Source organism: Pocillopora verrucosa, chromosome 4 (genome assembly GCF_036669915.1).
Source record: "Pocillopora verrucosa isolate sample1 chromosome 4, ASM3666991v2, whole genome shotgun sequence".
NCBI classification, from domain to species: Eukaryota; Metazoa; Cnidaria; class Anthozoa; order Scleractinia; family Pocilloporidae; genus Pocillopora; species Pocillopora verrucosa.
Genome location: NC_089315.1, coordinates 28,408,290 through 28,421,796, shown reverse-complemented (window position 1 = coordinate 28,421,796; position 13,507 = coordinate 28,408,290). Strand labels below are relative to the sequence as shown.

Here is a 13,507-nt window from a genome sequence, read left to right as displayed (position 1 = left end):
TGTCGCGGCTACCCTATGCCTTTCGTTTAAAAATGATCGAGACTAGTTGTAACGTAATGTTATTTTTATAAACAAAACGCTTTCTTTGCAAATATAGAGGTTCTCAGCGGGGTTAACCGTCAGCCGTAAAACGACCAAAACATTTAGCCGTTAGGCGTAAAAATTGACAAAATTTAACAGTCAGTCGTAAAAAAAAGTTTACCGTAAAAAATATGTCTGGTGGAAACAATGGAAAAATGTTAACCGTAAATTGGCCAAAATTTTAACCGTCAGCCGTAAAAGCCATCACCCCACTGAGAGCCTGAATATAGTCTGTATATTTTTCGCGAATCGATCTCTGTCGTGGATAGGGACAAAGTTGGCTCAATATTTATGCGATACACAACACGATGAAAATACAATTACGTGAATGCTGAATCTTTGCTGTGTGCTGTTTCAGTCACAACTTTGATTGTGAAACTGAATGGCATCTTTCTAACATGCAGCCGTTGTTAAAAAGATCATAACGGCTAGAGCGTATTATGAAAACAAATTTCCAGCCAGCATATTAAGTTCTTCAATCATATCTCTATGCAAAATAACAGAACAATGTCTATTCAAAGTTCATACGACATTTTCACTGTTCTGCCGTGTGGGAGCCAGTTGTTAACCCACTGACTAAGGACATTAGCTTCCGTTATGAAGCAATGATTACGTTGAGGAACCATCAGAAAAGTTCAAGTATTAGTATGCAAACACAGTAAACAAGTCCCAGTGTTTACGTTTTATTTTTCACAGCGACGCAAACAAAGATTCAGACAGTCTCTTCGAGGTAAAATAGATAGGTTTACCGATCAAGAAAAAACAAATGAGCTATTTATTTCCGTGTTTGTAGTTTTCGGACCTAAAATTAAAAATCCCAAATAAACCTCGTTGCCAAACTTAGGCTTTTAACCTGTGGAAGGCACTGTCTGTTATGGACTATAGGTGCCCGGCAGTCAGAAATTTTCTCTAATTAAGTTTCATCAGATAAGCTCTATTAGACTTGTTCCAAAAACTATCAAATGTTTATTTGGAAATTTCAATTGACTTCAAGATCGCATGGTCGTTTTTTAGTTGACGAAATATTCGAATATTACAACAAAATCGGTATTTTGACAAAGAAATTTGCCTCAACCTGGTCGTTAGAAACATTGACCGAATTTCTGCAGGTCATTTTGTGAATCCAATCAGAGTGTTCGATATATATTGACAGAGGCCAAGCAATTCTAAAAAGGATTTTGGTATTTCAAAGACGCATTTTCTGAGCTTGAGCATACGACCGTAAAATCACTATTAATCTTATCCTCATTATAATATTCCTAACAAAGTAGAATCATAAAGTTACTTGTCGGCAGAGGTAGTACATGCTATTAACTCTCACTGACGGAAATCTCTAAAATCCAAAATCGAATCACGGCCAAAAGAATAGCATGTTTACTTATCAGTTTTGATCAGAAATAAACCGTGTAACTGAAACACGCTAAAGTCGTCAGTTTCCGAACACAATAGCCTTTGTGCATGATTAACTGCATTTTTCGTCGTTTTGAATTGATCAAAGCCGTGAAATAAAAATGAGCATCATTTTGCCAAGCTTCTCTTAAAAACAAAAATTTTCACATTATTGTAGAAAGCCCTTAATTGCAATTTTTTGGCTGATTTCTAAGTACATATTGACTTTTATCGGCGAAGGGTTCCGCTTTGTAGACTATCCTATCTATAATAGAATATCAATCGTAGTCAAAACAATAATCCATCCTTTGTTCTCTCTTGATTGTCAAAGGTAAATAAAACAGAGTCAACATGTTAAAAATTCAGTTTTTCTTTTCGAAGAGTGGCATCCCAATAGCTTCGTTGTTCACGCAGTGCTACGGCCATATCGCTTGTTTATCTCGGCCAAGTTAGACGTACTCAAAGCGTCCGGGCTAAAGGTAGGTGTCCTTAAAATTAGTTCTCACGCTTCGATTAAGGTTGGAATAAGCCAAACTAGAATCAGTATGAAAGATATTTGCCTTTGTGCGCACGTTTTTCTAAGAAGATTATAGCTTACATTAGAAAAACAGAGATGCTTATCTTCTCAACAAACTGAAGGTTAAGAAAAAAATCACGAAAAAATTGCACCTTAGAATAAAATTAAAGATATTATGAGAAATGGTCGACATCATTCAATGAAATAAGTGTCATATATGAGCAAAACAGAACTTTCATTCAAACCGGAAGTGACTCGAATAGATGATAAGATAAAAAAATAATACCTCACTATTGTTGAAACTATTTACCAGATTTAGCTGATGTACAATGAGTGTTATCTGTTCTCCTGTTACCCTGTTTTCCTGTTCTCTTGTTCCCCTGTCCTCCTGTTTTCCTGTTTTCCTGTTTCCCTGTTTCCCTGTTTCCCTGTTTCTCTGTTTCCTTGTTTCTCTGTTTCCCTGTTCCCCTATACCCCTGTTCTCCTTTTCCTCTCTTCCCCTGTTTCCCTGTTCTCCTGTCCCCTATTTCCCTGTTCTCCTGTTCTCTTGTTCTCCTGTTCTCCTGTTCTCCTGTTCCCCTGTTCTCCTGTTCACCTGTTCCATTACTCACCTGTTCCACAACTCTCCTGGTCCCCTGTTGTCCTGTTTCCCTGCTACCCTTTCCTCCTGTTTCCCCGTTTCCCCGTTTCCCCGTTTCCCCGTTTCCCCGTTTCCCCGTTTCCCCGTTTCCCCGTTTCCCCGTTTCCCCGTTTCCCCGTTTCCCGGGTTCCCCGTTTACCCGTTTCCCGGGTTCCCGGTTTCCCGGTTTCCCAGTTTCCCCGTTTCCCCGTTTCCCCGTTTCCCCGTTTCCCCGTTTCCCCGTTTCCCCGTTTCCCCGTTTCCCCGTTTCCCCGTTTCCCCGTTCCTCTGTTTCCCTGTTTCCCTGTTTTCCTGTTTCCCTGCTTCCCTGTTTCCCTGTTTCCCTGTTTCCCTGTTTTCCTGTTTCACTGTTCCCTTGTTTCCCTGTTCCCGTTTCCTGTTCCCCTGTTCTCTTGTTTCCCTGTTCCTCTCTTTTCCTGTTTCCCTGTTTCCCTGTTTCCCTGTTTTCCCGTTCCTCTGTTTTCCTGTTTCCCTGTTTTCCTGTTTCCTTGTTTCCCTGTTTTCCTGTTTCCCTGTTCCCTGTTCTCCTGTTCCCCTGTTCCCTTATTTCCCTGTTTCTCTGTTTTCCTTTCCCCTGTTTTCCTGTTCCCTGTTTCTCTGTTTCCCTGTTCCTCTGTTTCCCTGTTCCTCTGTTTCCCTGTTCCTCTGTTTCCCTGTTCCCCTGTTCCTCAGTTTCCCTGTTCCCCTATTCTCCTATTCCCCCATTCCTCTGTTTTCCTGTTTCCCTGTTTCCCTGTTTTTGCCCTATGGCCCTGTTGCCCTGTTGCCCTGTTTCCCTGTTTACCTGTTTTCCTGTTCCCCTGTTTTCCTGTTCCCCTGTTTCCCTGGTCCTCTGTTTCACTGTTTCCCTGCTTCCCTGTTTTCCTGTTCCTCTGTTTCCCTGTTCCTCTGTTTCCCTGTTTCCCTGTTCCTCAGTTTCCCTGTTCCCCTATTCTCCTATTCCCCCATTCCTCTGTTTTCCTGTTCCCCTGTTTTCCTGTTCCTCTGTTTCCCTGGTCCTCTGTTTCACTGTTTCCCTGCTTCCCTGTTTCCCCGTTTCCCCGTTTCCCCGTTTCCCCATTTCCCCGTTTCTCCGTTTCCCCGTTTCCCCGTTTCCCCGTTTCTCCGTTTCGCCGTTTCCCCGTTTCCCCGTTTCCCCGTTTCGCCGTTTCCCCGTTTCCCCGTTTCCCCGTTTCGCCGTTTCCCCGTTTCCCCGTTTCCCCGTTTCCCCGTTGCCCCGTTTCCCCGTTGCCCCGTTTCCCCGTTGCCCCGTTTCCCCGTTGCCCCGTTTCCCCGTTGCCCCGTTTCCCCGTTTCCTCGTTTCCCCGTTTCCCCGTTCCCCTGTTCCCCTGTTCCCCTGTTTCCCTGTTCCCCTGTTCCCCTGTTCCCCTGTTCCCCAGTTCCCCTGTTCTCCTGTTCCGCTGTTCTCCTGTTCCACTGTTCCCCTGTTCCCCTGTTCTCCTGTTCTCCTGTTCCCCTGTTCCCTTGTTCCCCTGTTCCCTTGTTTCCTGTTTCTCTGTTTTCCTGTTCCCCTGTTCCCCCTATTCCCTGTTCCCTGTTCTCCTGTTCTCCTGTTCCCCTGTTCCCTTGTTTCCCTGTTTCTCTGTTTTCCTGTTCCCCTATTTTCCTGTTCCCTGTTTCTCTGTTTCCCTGTTCCCCTGTTCCTCAGTTTCCCTGTTCCTCTATTCCACTATTTCCTTGTTCCCTTGTTTCCCTGTTTCCCTGTTCCCCTGTTCCCCTGTTCTTCTGTTTCCCTGTTCCCTTGTTTCCTTTTCCCCTTATCCTCTTGCTCCCCTGTTCTCCTGTTCTCCTGTTCTCCTGTTCTCCTGTTCTCCTGTTCTCCTGTTCTCCTGTTCTCCTGTTCTCCTGTTCTCCTGTTCTCCTGTTCTCCTGTTCTCCTGTTCTCCTGTTCTCCTGTTCTCCTGTTCTCCTGTTCTCCTGTTCTCCTGTTCTCCTGTTCTCCTGTTCTCCTGTTCTCCTGTTCTCCTGTTCTCCTGTTCTCCTGTTCTCCTGTTCTCCTGTTCTCCTGTTCTCCTGTTCTCCTGTTCTCCTGTTCTCCTGTTCTCCTGTTCTCCTGTTCTCCTGTTCTCCTGTTCTCCTGTTCTCCTGTTCTCCTGTTCTCCTGTTCTCCTGTTCTCCTGTTCCCTTGTTCTCCTCTTCCTCTCTTCTCTTAATCTCTTCTTCTCCTATTGCCCTCTTTTATTCTTATCCTTTCGTTCTCTTTTGCCCTCTTCTCTTCCTTGACGATATGTTGTTATTTTGATAATTTTCTTTGATAGGATGGCCCCAGGTAACATAAATAAAAACATACAATGGCATGTTCTGTTTCCATTGTGTACCATTCTCGTGGTCGGGTCAGCCGCCTTAAAGTTGCCATATGAGGTTCAACAATCAATTTTGGCCGAAAGTGAACTTGACGACCTCAAAGATCTGAAACGAGTCAACGTATCCGATGGGCGTGGTCCCACTCGCCCGATCTACCGACTGGATCTCGACCCTGACTATGTTGCTTACTACGAAATCGATACCGGACGTAGCTATGTCATCTTGTCTTCCAGTTCTAGAACTGGAGATTTTAGAATGGTAGAGCATGGCCCGGATCCGCGACCAACTGATGTGCTAATGCAGCAAGCTCATAAAAATGGTCAGCTGTGTAAGAAGTTTTATCGGCTCACACCGTGGGGACTGATGATTTGTTCGAATCAAAATGGAACGATCGTGGCGGCAAGTTATGATTGGGTGAATGATGTTGCTGAGGTAAGGCTCTCTTAAGATAAAAGCAGTGGGCTAAGAACCGGTGCTCACGTTCATTAAGACCCTCATCAACGCACTTACTGCTGCTTGGCATCCTAGAAGCGAACACTCACACCCTTAGGAAACGCAACAAATTATGTTCCCAGAGAAATGTGTTGGTCATTTTCACGAGCGCGTTACAAAAAAAAAAGTAAAGATTTTAAAACATAGACCTTCGTATTTCGGACTAACTATAGTAACGTACTCACAATAAGCCAAGTGAAGCTTAAGAAGTGGTAAGTCATATCAGTGGAAATATGTGCAGTGCCAGTGGAACCGCATTAATACTCCCTCAACAAAGGTTCTCTTTGTCAACCGGGATGCCACTCTTCGAAAAGAAAAACTGAATTTTTAACTTGTTGGCTCCGTTTTATTTACCTTTGACAACCGGAATGTAGCCATACATGTTGGTATTCTAATTGCAAAACGAAAAGAAAAAAATTACAAACGATAAAACAAAAAAACTTGAAACTTCATTCCATACATAATTCATCTTTAGAATCGGCTGGGAAACCTTCACAAATACATTTTTGGTGGACTGTAGCACTAAAACAAGGCAAGAACAGGTTCATTTAACTAAAGGGGGCCCTGAGCCCGCTCACTTTTGTTGTGTACCGTATTATCGGGATAAATTGTAAAGGATTTTCCTGTTTGGGAAACTAAGATGTGGCAGTTTATCGTATCAAAAGATGACTGCATATACAAGTAAGACAATTCTGGCATGAAAATACTATTGATCTATTTGCCTAAAATGAGTGAAATTCATCTTTTCAGCTTCTATAAAAGAACCAATTACGAAATTAATTTTTACTGTATAATACTTATTGATTACAAGTAAAGAGTCCCCATTTCTTGATTGCAACAGATTGATGATTGGCGTAAGTTGGACAATATGGTAAAGAAAAATCCTTCCGGATTTACCCAACAGTGGAAAGAGCGAGCAGCTCTCAGGCGTTCAAAAATAGACTGGGTCACAAGTGAAAAAACCTTTACAAGTGGAAGAATAAAAGAGGAAGAAACTTATGAAGAACCTCTCACCCCTGGTTCCATCGCTAAAGTAGCCCTTGGTGAAGGCTTTAAATCTGTGCGAATTTTTGTTACAAACTACGAAAAAAGGGGGGGACAGTGGCAGAAGAGACTCTGTAAGGTACTCGTAGATATTTGCTTGCAGGAAGAAAATACCAAGGTCAATCTTTCTGTCATAGCAAAGACAGCCAATCACATAGCTTACATTAGGCTTGTGGTACGCGGCAACTGGAAATATGTCGGAAACGCTCTGCAATGGAAAGAACTAGGCTTTTTCATCGAGTTTATGTCACGGAAAAGCGAACGGATTCGTAGACATTTTGTAATTGATTTGCATCGTAAGCGGTCACAGCGCTCTCCAAGTGGTGGTAATAAAGGCTCCATTTCCTATGAATCTGAGTTCCCTGATTATAACCAGCATAAGTGCTGTGGTGGCTGTTACAGTGGATGTGTTCCGGTTGCCTGGGCTCAGGTGTTCGGGTACTTCGACAGGATCTCCAAGTATAACTCTATGTTCAGTTCAAGAATTTTTGGAGATAGTAGCACCATGGCACCTTTGCAATTGACAGGTGCAGTAAAGGTCTTCGTAGAAAGCCTTCGACCATATCTCAGAACGTGGTGCGATGGAGGTCAGGGAGCAACAAAAATTCGCAATATGCACCGTATCAAACCATGGTTTAAAGAACGACAAGGATCAAAAGCAGTGGTCAAAGGTTACCGCCGGCCATGGAGAAAAAGCTCTTGGATGGTGTCAAAAGGTGTCTGGTTTCTAAAATATGGTTATCCCGTGGTCTTTAGTTTTTATGTCGACAACGGAAAGAAAAAGGCCGCCCACGCTGCAGTCGCCACGAAGTTCACAACGAAGTCAACAACCTATCGCCATTGCCAGAAGAAGAAAACTGGATGGTGGTTTTGGAGAAAGACTAAGACAGTCTGTGATTGGAAAACTGACCACTACACCGAGTTCTTTATTCATTATGGCTGGGGAGGAAGTAACAACAAGTGGCAGTCCGTAAGTCCGACGAGTTTACACGTTGCCTACATTTCAAAGTGATGTCTTATGACGTTTCACAGCAATATTGCCGTTGTTTCTGAGTCGGAGCCCTGCAAATGAAAAAAGCATTTACTTCTTTGCAAAAATGTATTTAAATAGGTTTTATAGTCTGAAGTAGATTTTTTGAGGGGAGGCTTAACACGTGCTTTCAATGAACAAGTGAAAGCTAAATATGGGGCTTAAACGAGGAGGGAGGAAGAATTTAGCGTTATGTAAAGGCGTTTATGATAATTATGGTATAGAGGATTCAGCAATTAAATTCAAGGGTATCGAATAAAAATACTTTCGCCACCTTGATTATTTCCGACGAGCCACAAAGGATGTTACAGAGGCGCCAAGTACTACCACTACTGCTACCACCACCACTACTACGACGACAACCACCACCACCGGCCACCACCACCGCCGCCACCACCGCCACCACCACCGCCGCCACCACCACCACTACTACTACTACTACTACTACTACTACTACTACTACTACTACTACTACTACTACTACTACTACTACTACTACTACTACTACCACTACTACTACTACTACTACTACTACTACTACTACTACCACTACTACTACTACTACTACTACTACTACTACTACTACTATTACTATTACTACTACTACTACTACTACTACTACTACTACTACTACTACTACTACTACTACTACTACTACTACTACTACAACTAATACTACTACTACTACTACTACTACTACTACTACTACTACTACAACTAATACTACTACTACTACTAGTATTACTACTATATACTACATATATATTTACTTTTTGGTTAAGCATATCAAACTAATTGTTACTATGCTTTGTTACTATGCTTGCATAATGGAGGACTACACCGACTTAGAAAAACAGCAAAGCTTTCTCAAATTTTTTGGGTGGTGTTGGGAGATTTTTATATTTTGACTTATAAGTGTTTTTGATAACCTTTATTATGAAACGTTTTTCTCATTTAACAGCCGACGAGTTTATGACAACTATATTCATAGTTTGAAACTATACAATCGTTCGTGCCTTTCGATTCAATGTTTTTTACTTTTTATGGTGATACAATATAATTTGAAGGCCGCGAAGATGTGATAAATGGGTGAGGTATAAAGACATCTTATGATCGGTCTAAACAAAAAATAAAGAGGGAATAGCGAGAGAAACTACGTGATGATTGCTTGAGTTAAGCCTTGGGGGTTTGATAAATCGATTATTTGCCAGTAAAATGGCTAGGTCATACTATTTTAGGCAAATTCTCAACGAAGCAAATTCCGATAATTACATGACACCTGAAAAAAGATGCACTAAAATCATACGAAATAGAAAAAATTCTTGAATGAGGCTGGATGGTCAAAACCGTACATTTGCAACATTTTGCGGTCAACTAATAATAATAATAATAATAATAACGAATTTTTATACAGGATTGAAAAACCCATCAGTGTGTAACACTGTTGTCCTTGGGGTCCTGTCAAAAATAATAAATAAATAAATAAAATAAAATTTAACAAGATATAATCATTGATCTTAAGGTCTAGAAAAGCATACAATAAAATGAAAAAAATTAAAAATTAAATAAAAATGCTCTGAAAAGGATACCTATAACCACGTTTAGATAGAATTTAACTAAAATAATCTCGCAATTTGTTCTTAAATTTCAGTCTCGAATCTAACGACCTTAGTTCAGCAGGCAGGTTGTTGAAAGTCTTTGCTCCTTGGTAATAGAAGCTCTTTTTACCAAATTCTAAACGAACTTTGGGTAATTTCACTGATATACCGTTATTCCTAGTGGCCTTAGAATGAACCAGCCTTTCGAAGTAGTTCTTAAAGGGTGTGCAAACATTATTCAGGAGACAGTCGAAAACAAACAGACAGCTTTTACGCTTGATCAAATTGTTCACGGATGGGGGATTAAAAGAACTATTGCCGATAACTTTAAAGCCTCGTCGTTCGATGTTCTTTATCATTTCCTTTCGGTAATCCGGAAAGCTAAGACCAAGTGTTCCGCAATAGGTAAAGATAGGTGCGATCATAGTGTTATAGATCGATTCTGCACACTTTTGGTCGATCAAAGGACGAATTGATCGCAAGAGATTGATTCTGGTTGCAGCTTTTTTATAGATTCGGTCAAAATGTGATGCGAGGTTTAGTGATGAGTCAAGGTGAACACCTAAGTACTTATAGGTAGAGGTATTATTGATGAGTGACCCATTTAGCAGAAAGTTTAAGTTCCTTGTCTTGAAGGTTGATTCTTTTAGCTGTTCCAAATAACATAGACTCCGTCTTGTCCTTTTTTAGGTTAATGATCAGTTCGTTGTCTTTAAACCACTCGCACAGGTTATTCATATCCTCGCTAAGGCTTCTCTGTATAGTATCAATATCTTTAGAAGAGGTATAGATGACTGAATCGTCGGCATAAGTGATAATCTTCGAGTGTTGAAGCGGTTTATGTACATCGTTGAAAAAGATAATGAATAAGATAGGACCCAGGATACTTCCCTGAGGAACACCTGTGAGAATGGGTTGAGGTTCTGATAGCACGCCTTTATATTGGACAACTTGTGATCTGCAGAAAAGGTAATCAGTGAACCATGCGAGTTCTGTTCCACGAACTCCGTAAGTTGAAAGCTTGCTCAGGAGGCCAGAGTGACTGATGGTGTCAAACGCCTTGGATAGATCGATGAAAACACAGCCTGTCAGGTTACCATTCTCACCTTCTCTTCTGATAGCATCGGTAAGATGAGTAACGGCCAGTTCAGTAGAGCGCATGCGACGGAAGCCGTACTGAAAATGAGAAAGTAGACCATTCTGTTCAAAATGAGCCATCAGCTGCTTATATACCACTTTCTCCAGGATCTTTGACATTGAAGGAAGTATTGAAATAGGCCTATAATTGTCGATTTCGGCCATTGAACCAGATTTAAAAAGTGGTACAATTTTAGCCGCTTTCCAGTCAGTAGGTACAGACCCTGTTGCGAGAGACAGGTTAATTATATGCGTGAGAGGCTTGGCTATTATATCAGCAGAGTCCTTTAACATTCCAGAAGGAAAGTTGTCAAGGCCAGAGGACTTATTTCTCTTAAGGCTCTTTAATGCATTAAAGACAACCTTTTCCGAGACTGATCTAAACTCAAAGTTCTCTAGCGGCTGCTGGGTGTCTATTGTAAGGGGCCTTTTCCAGACAAAATTGCAAAGAGGGAAGATCTTTCTTTTTAGAGATCGCGCAACATCAGTGAAGAATTTGCAGAACAAATTTGCAATAACCTCTTTGTCGGTTTCTACTGCTTCATTAACGAGAAAAGCTGCTCCTGGTTCCTTTGTAGACTTTGTAGGGTATAGTTTTTTAATAGCTGACCAAAATTTGTTAGGTGAACCCACAGTCTCCTCTAAGAGTTCACGGTGATACCTGCTTTTGCAATTTTTTACCATACCGTTAACTTTGTTTCGTTGGCGCTTGTACGAAGACCAGTCAATTTCACGATTTGTCTTTCTCGCTTTTCTCAAAAGCTGATCTTTGGTATTCATTTCTTGCTTTACCTTCTGTGTAAGCCATGGGCTGAGTTTCCCTTTGATCCTCTTCTTTATAGCTGGCGCATGCTTATCAATACATTCTTTCAGAATGGCTTTCAAAAAAGACCATGCTTCATTAACGCAGGAGGATTTAAAGACAGGTGTGAAACTATTGGACCGTAAATCATTGCAAAAGGATATAGGATCATAATTAGCATAGTTTCGACAGGTGATGGTTCTTGGCTGGAATTTATGGTTATGCAGCTTCCGGACACAACCAATCATATCATGGTCACTTAAGCCGGCGGGAATGACTTTAACACTATAAACATTCTGAGGGCGATTTGTGTAAATCACATCTATCAGTGTTTTTGAATCTTGCGTTACCCTCGTGGGATCCTTGATTAGCTGTTTAAGGCCAAAAGACAATAGCATTGCCTTCAGTTCTTTGTTGTCTGAGCTTACCAAATAGTTGCAGTTGATATCGCCTGTCAAAATGCATTCTTTGTTTTCAGATGATACAGCAGAAAGCATCGACTCCAGTTTATTTTCAAAATCTGCACAAAGATGCTTTGAAGAACTCGGGGGGCGATAAATAAAACCAATAAGGATACCCTTAGATTTTGGAAATAGAATTTCTATCCAGATACATTCGATCCCATCGCGTTCCAGGTCTAGTCTTCTATGAAAGGGGACAGAAGAGGAGATATAAACTCCCACACCTCCACCTTTGCCTGTTTTCCTTGGTCTATTAATGAACGTATAGCCATCCAGTTGAACTTGAGCCTCTTCACTGTCCGATAGATGAGTCTCACTGAGGGATATGATGTCTATATGCTTGGAATCATCGATCATTTGGCATAGACTATCCCTGTTCGCCACGAGGCCTCTGATATTTTGATGAATAATTGTAAGCCCATTTTTCGTTGACAAATCCCGAAGATCAGACAGGATGTCATGTGAACTAGAGGAGCCAGCAGGACCAGGTTGAAGTTCGACATCATTTGCGAGACGAATGAGTAGTAAGGAAAGAGAGGAATTAATCGCAAAACGGCATCCAAGGAGTAGAAGTCTTGAATTCGGCAACTGGAGATTCTTTGCATGTTGCGAGCTCGGTGACCGATGGTTAAAAGGTTGAATTCTCACTGTCGTCAGACCGTGAGAAATGAAGAGAAGAGTATCACCAGATATATCGAGGTCAGGATTAGCCTTGGGAAGGAGTGCACCAGAGAAACAAACGTAGAAATAAAGCAGAATGATCCAGCATCTAAGAGCTCTAAAAACGTGACCGTCCGCCATATTGATATGATATGATATGATAACTAAATGAACTTGATTAAAAAGAGCCAATTGACTTCCAGTCACATCAATTTTATCGGAATCAGTGTGTGCTAAAAGGCGTACTTTTATGGTTATTAATAAAGCTTTTGCTTCAAAACAGAAATTGCCATAAAAACGGTGATCTAGTCATCTAAAGGAAGAAATGCTCATTACTCAAAAACTTCGTTCTGTGAAAGCAGTTATAAAAACAGTGTTTTTATATAAAGAAAACGCGAACAAGAAAATTCATAAGAGCTTTGTTCGCACAGGAAGAAAGAACGAAGGTTTCTTAAAAGCTTACTTTAGTTCATGCTCTGCTATTTCTGAACCTTGTAAAAAAATCTCGATCATGTTTATGCTCAATAAATGTGGAAGAGAATGGTTTCACTGGTTTTCCTATTATAACTAATATTTGCCTACATTCATTGCGAAAAGTAAAATGTAATATTCTCTAATGTAGGAGAGATAAGTCGATTGACTTATGGCACATTTTTAAACTTTGATTTTCCAGCAGACTACAATTTTACCCTGGGTCTTTTCCCGGTTCATCGAGCGCCCAGGGGTTTTGAAAACTGCATGCACGCAGTCGATGACATTACTCTTATCTTACAAAATGACTTGCATTGAAGTTTATTCAGCCACTTTACTGGCTGATCAGGAAAAAAAAAGATTTTCGCGGGTAACAATAAATGTAACAGAATAGATGAACAGGTTTTGCCGCCAATTAAGGGTAATTAACTGATTAGATATATTACTTTTTGGTTCAGGTGGGATCAGGCACACATGGTGGTGGTAGTGATCAGTCTTGCTGGCAGCACTACGTTTCGTAAGATTTACGAGACGGATTAGCTCATGTAACCTGCGTTTTGTCAAAAATATAATGAAAACCAATATCAATAGAAGCCCAGGAAATTGAAACTTATTTTTTTGAACCTTGAAATAATGCATCAAGAGAGGTGTATTGCCATTTCATTTCAGCGTCTTACGTCAAATTTATTTTTTCTTCATTGATATAATTTCTACCATACTTAGGTTATATCGGTACAAAATTATTCATCAAACAATTCACATTTTGTCTGAGTTTCCAAGAAAAATACAGAGTTAAATTCTACACATAATTACATCATTTCATAACACATAAATAATAATTGTATATCTCAATTGCTATGGGATTGCACTCTTGACTTCCT

At 40.9% G+C, this 13,507-nt stretch overlaps 1 protein-coding gene and 1 non-coding gene across 2 annotated transcripts; both read left to right on the top strand.

Annotated features, from left to right (window-relative positions):
- The first annotated feature begins 1,861 nt into the window (after positions 1-1,861).
- Positions 1,862-7,897, top strand: LOC131785208 (uncharacterized). The gene is made up of 3 exons (XM_059102056.2): positions 1,862-1,949; positions 4,886-5,363; positions 6,265-7,897. The coding sequence occupies exons 2-3, from the start codon at positions 4,887-4,889 to the stop codon at positions 7,477-7,479; spliced, it is 1,692 nt and encodes a 563-aa protein (XP_058958039.2). The 5' UTR covers positions 1,862-1,949; position 4,886; the 3' UTR covers positions 7,480-7,897.
- A 3,682-nt stretch (positions 7,898-11,579) lies between these two features.
- On the top strand, positions 11,580-11,658 carry LOC136280633 (small nucleolar RNA R12). The gene has a single exon (XR_010717425.1). It is a non-coding gene; the product is annotated as a small nucleolar RNA R12 (small nucleolar RNA).
- Positions 11,659-13,507: the final 1,849 nt, after the last annotated feature.

Coding starts and splice junctions, on each gene's coding strand:
- LOC131785208 (XM_059102056.2), top strand. CDS start 4,887: ATGGCCCCAGGTAACATAAATAAAAACATACAATGGCATGTTCTGTTT. Junction 5,364..6,264: donor GGGTGAATGATGTTGCTGAG/GTAAGGCTCTCT, acceptor TGATTGCAACAG/ATTGATGATTGGCGTAAGTT.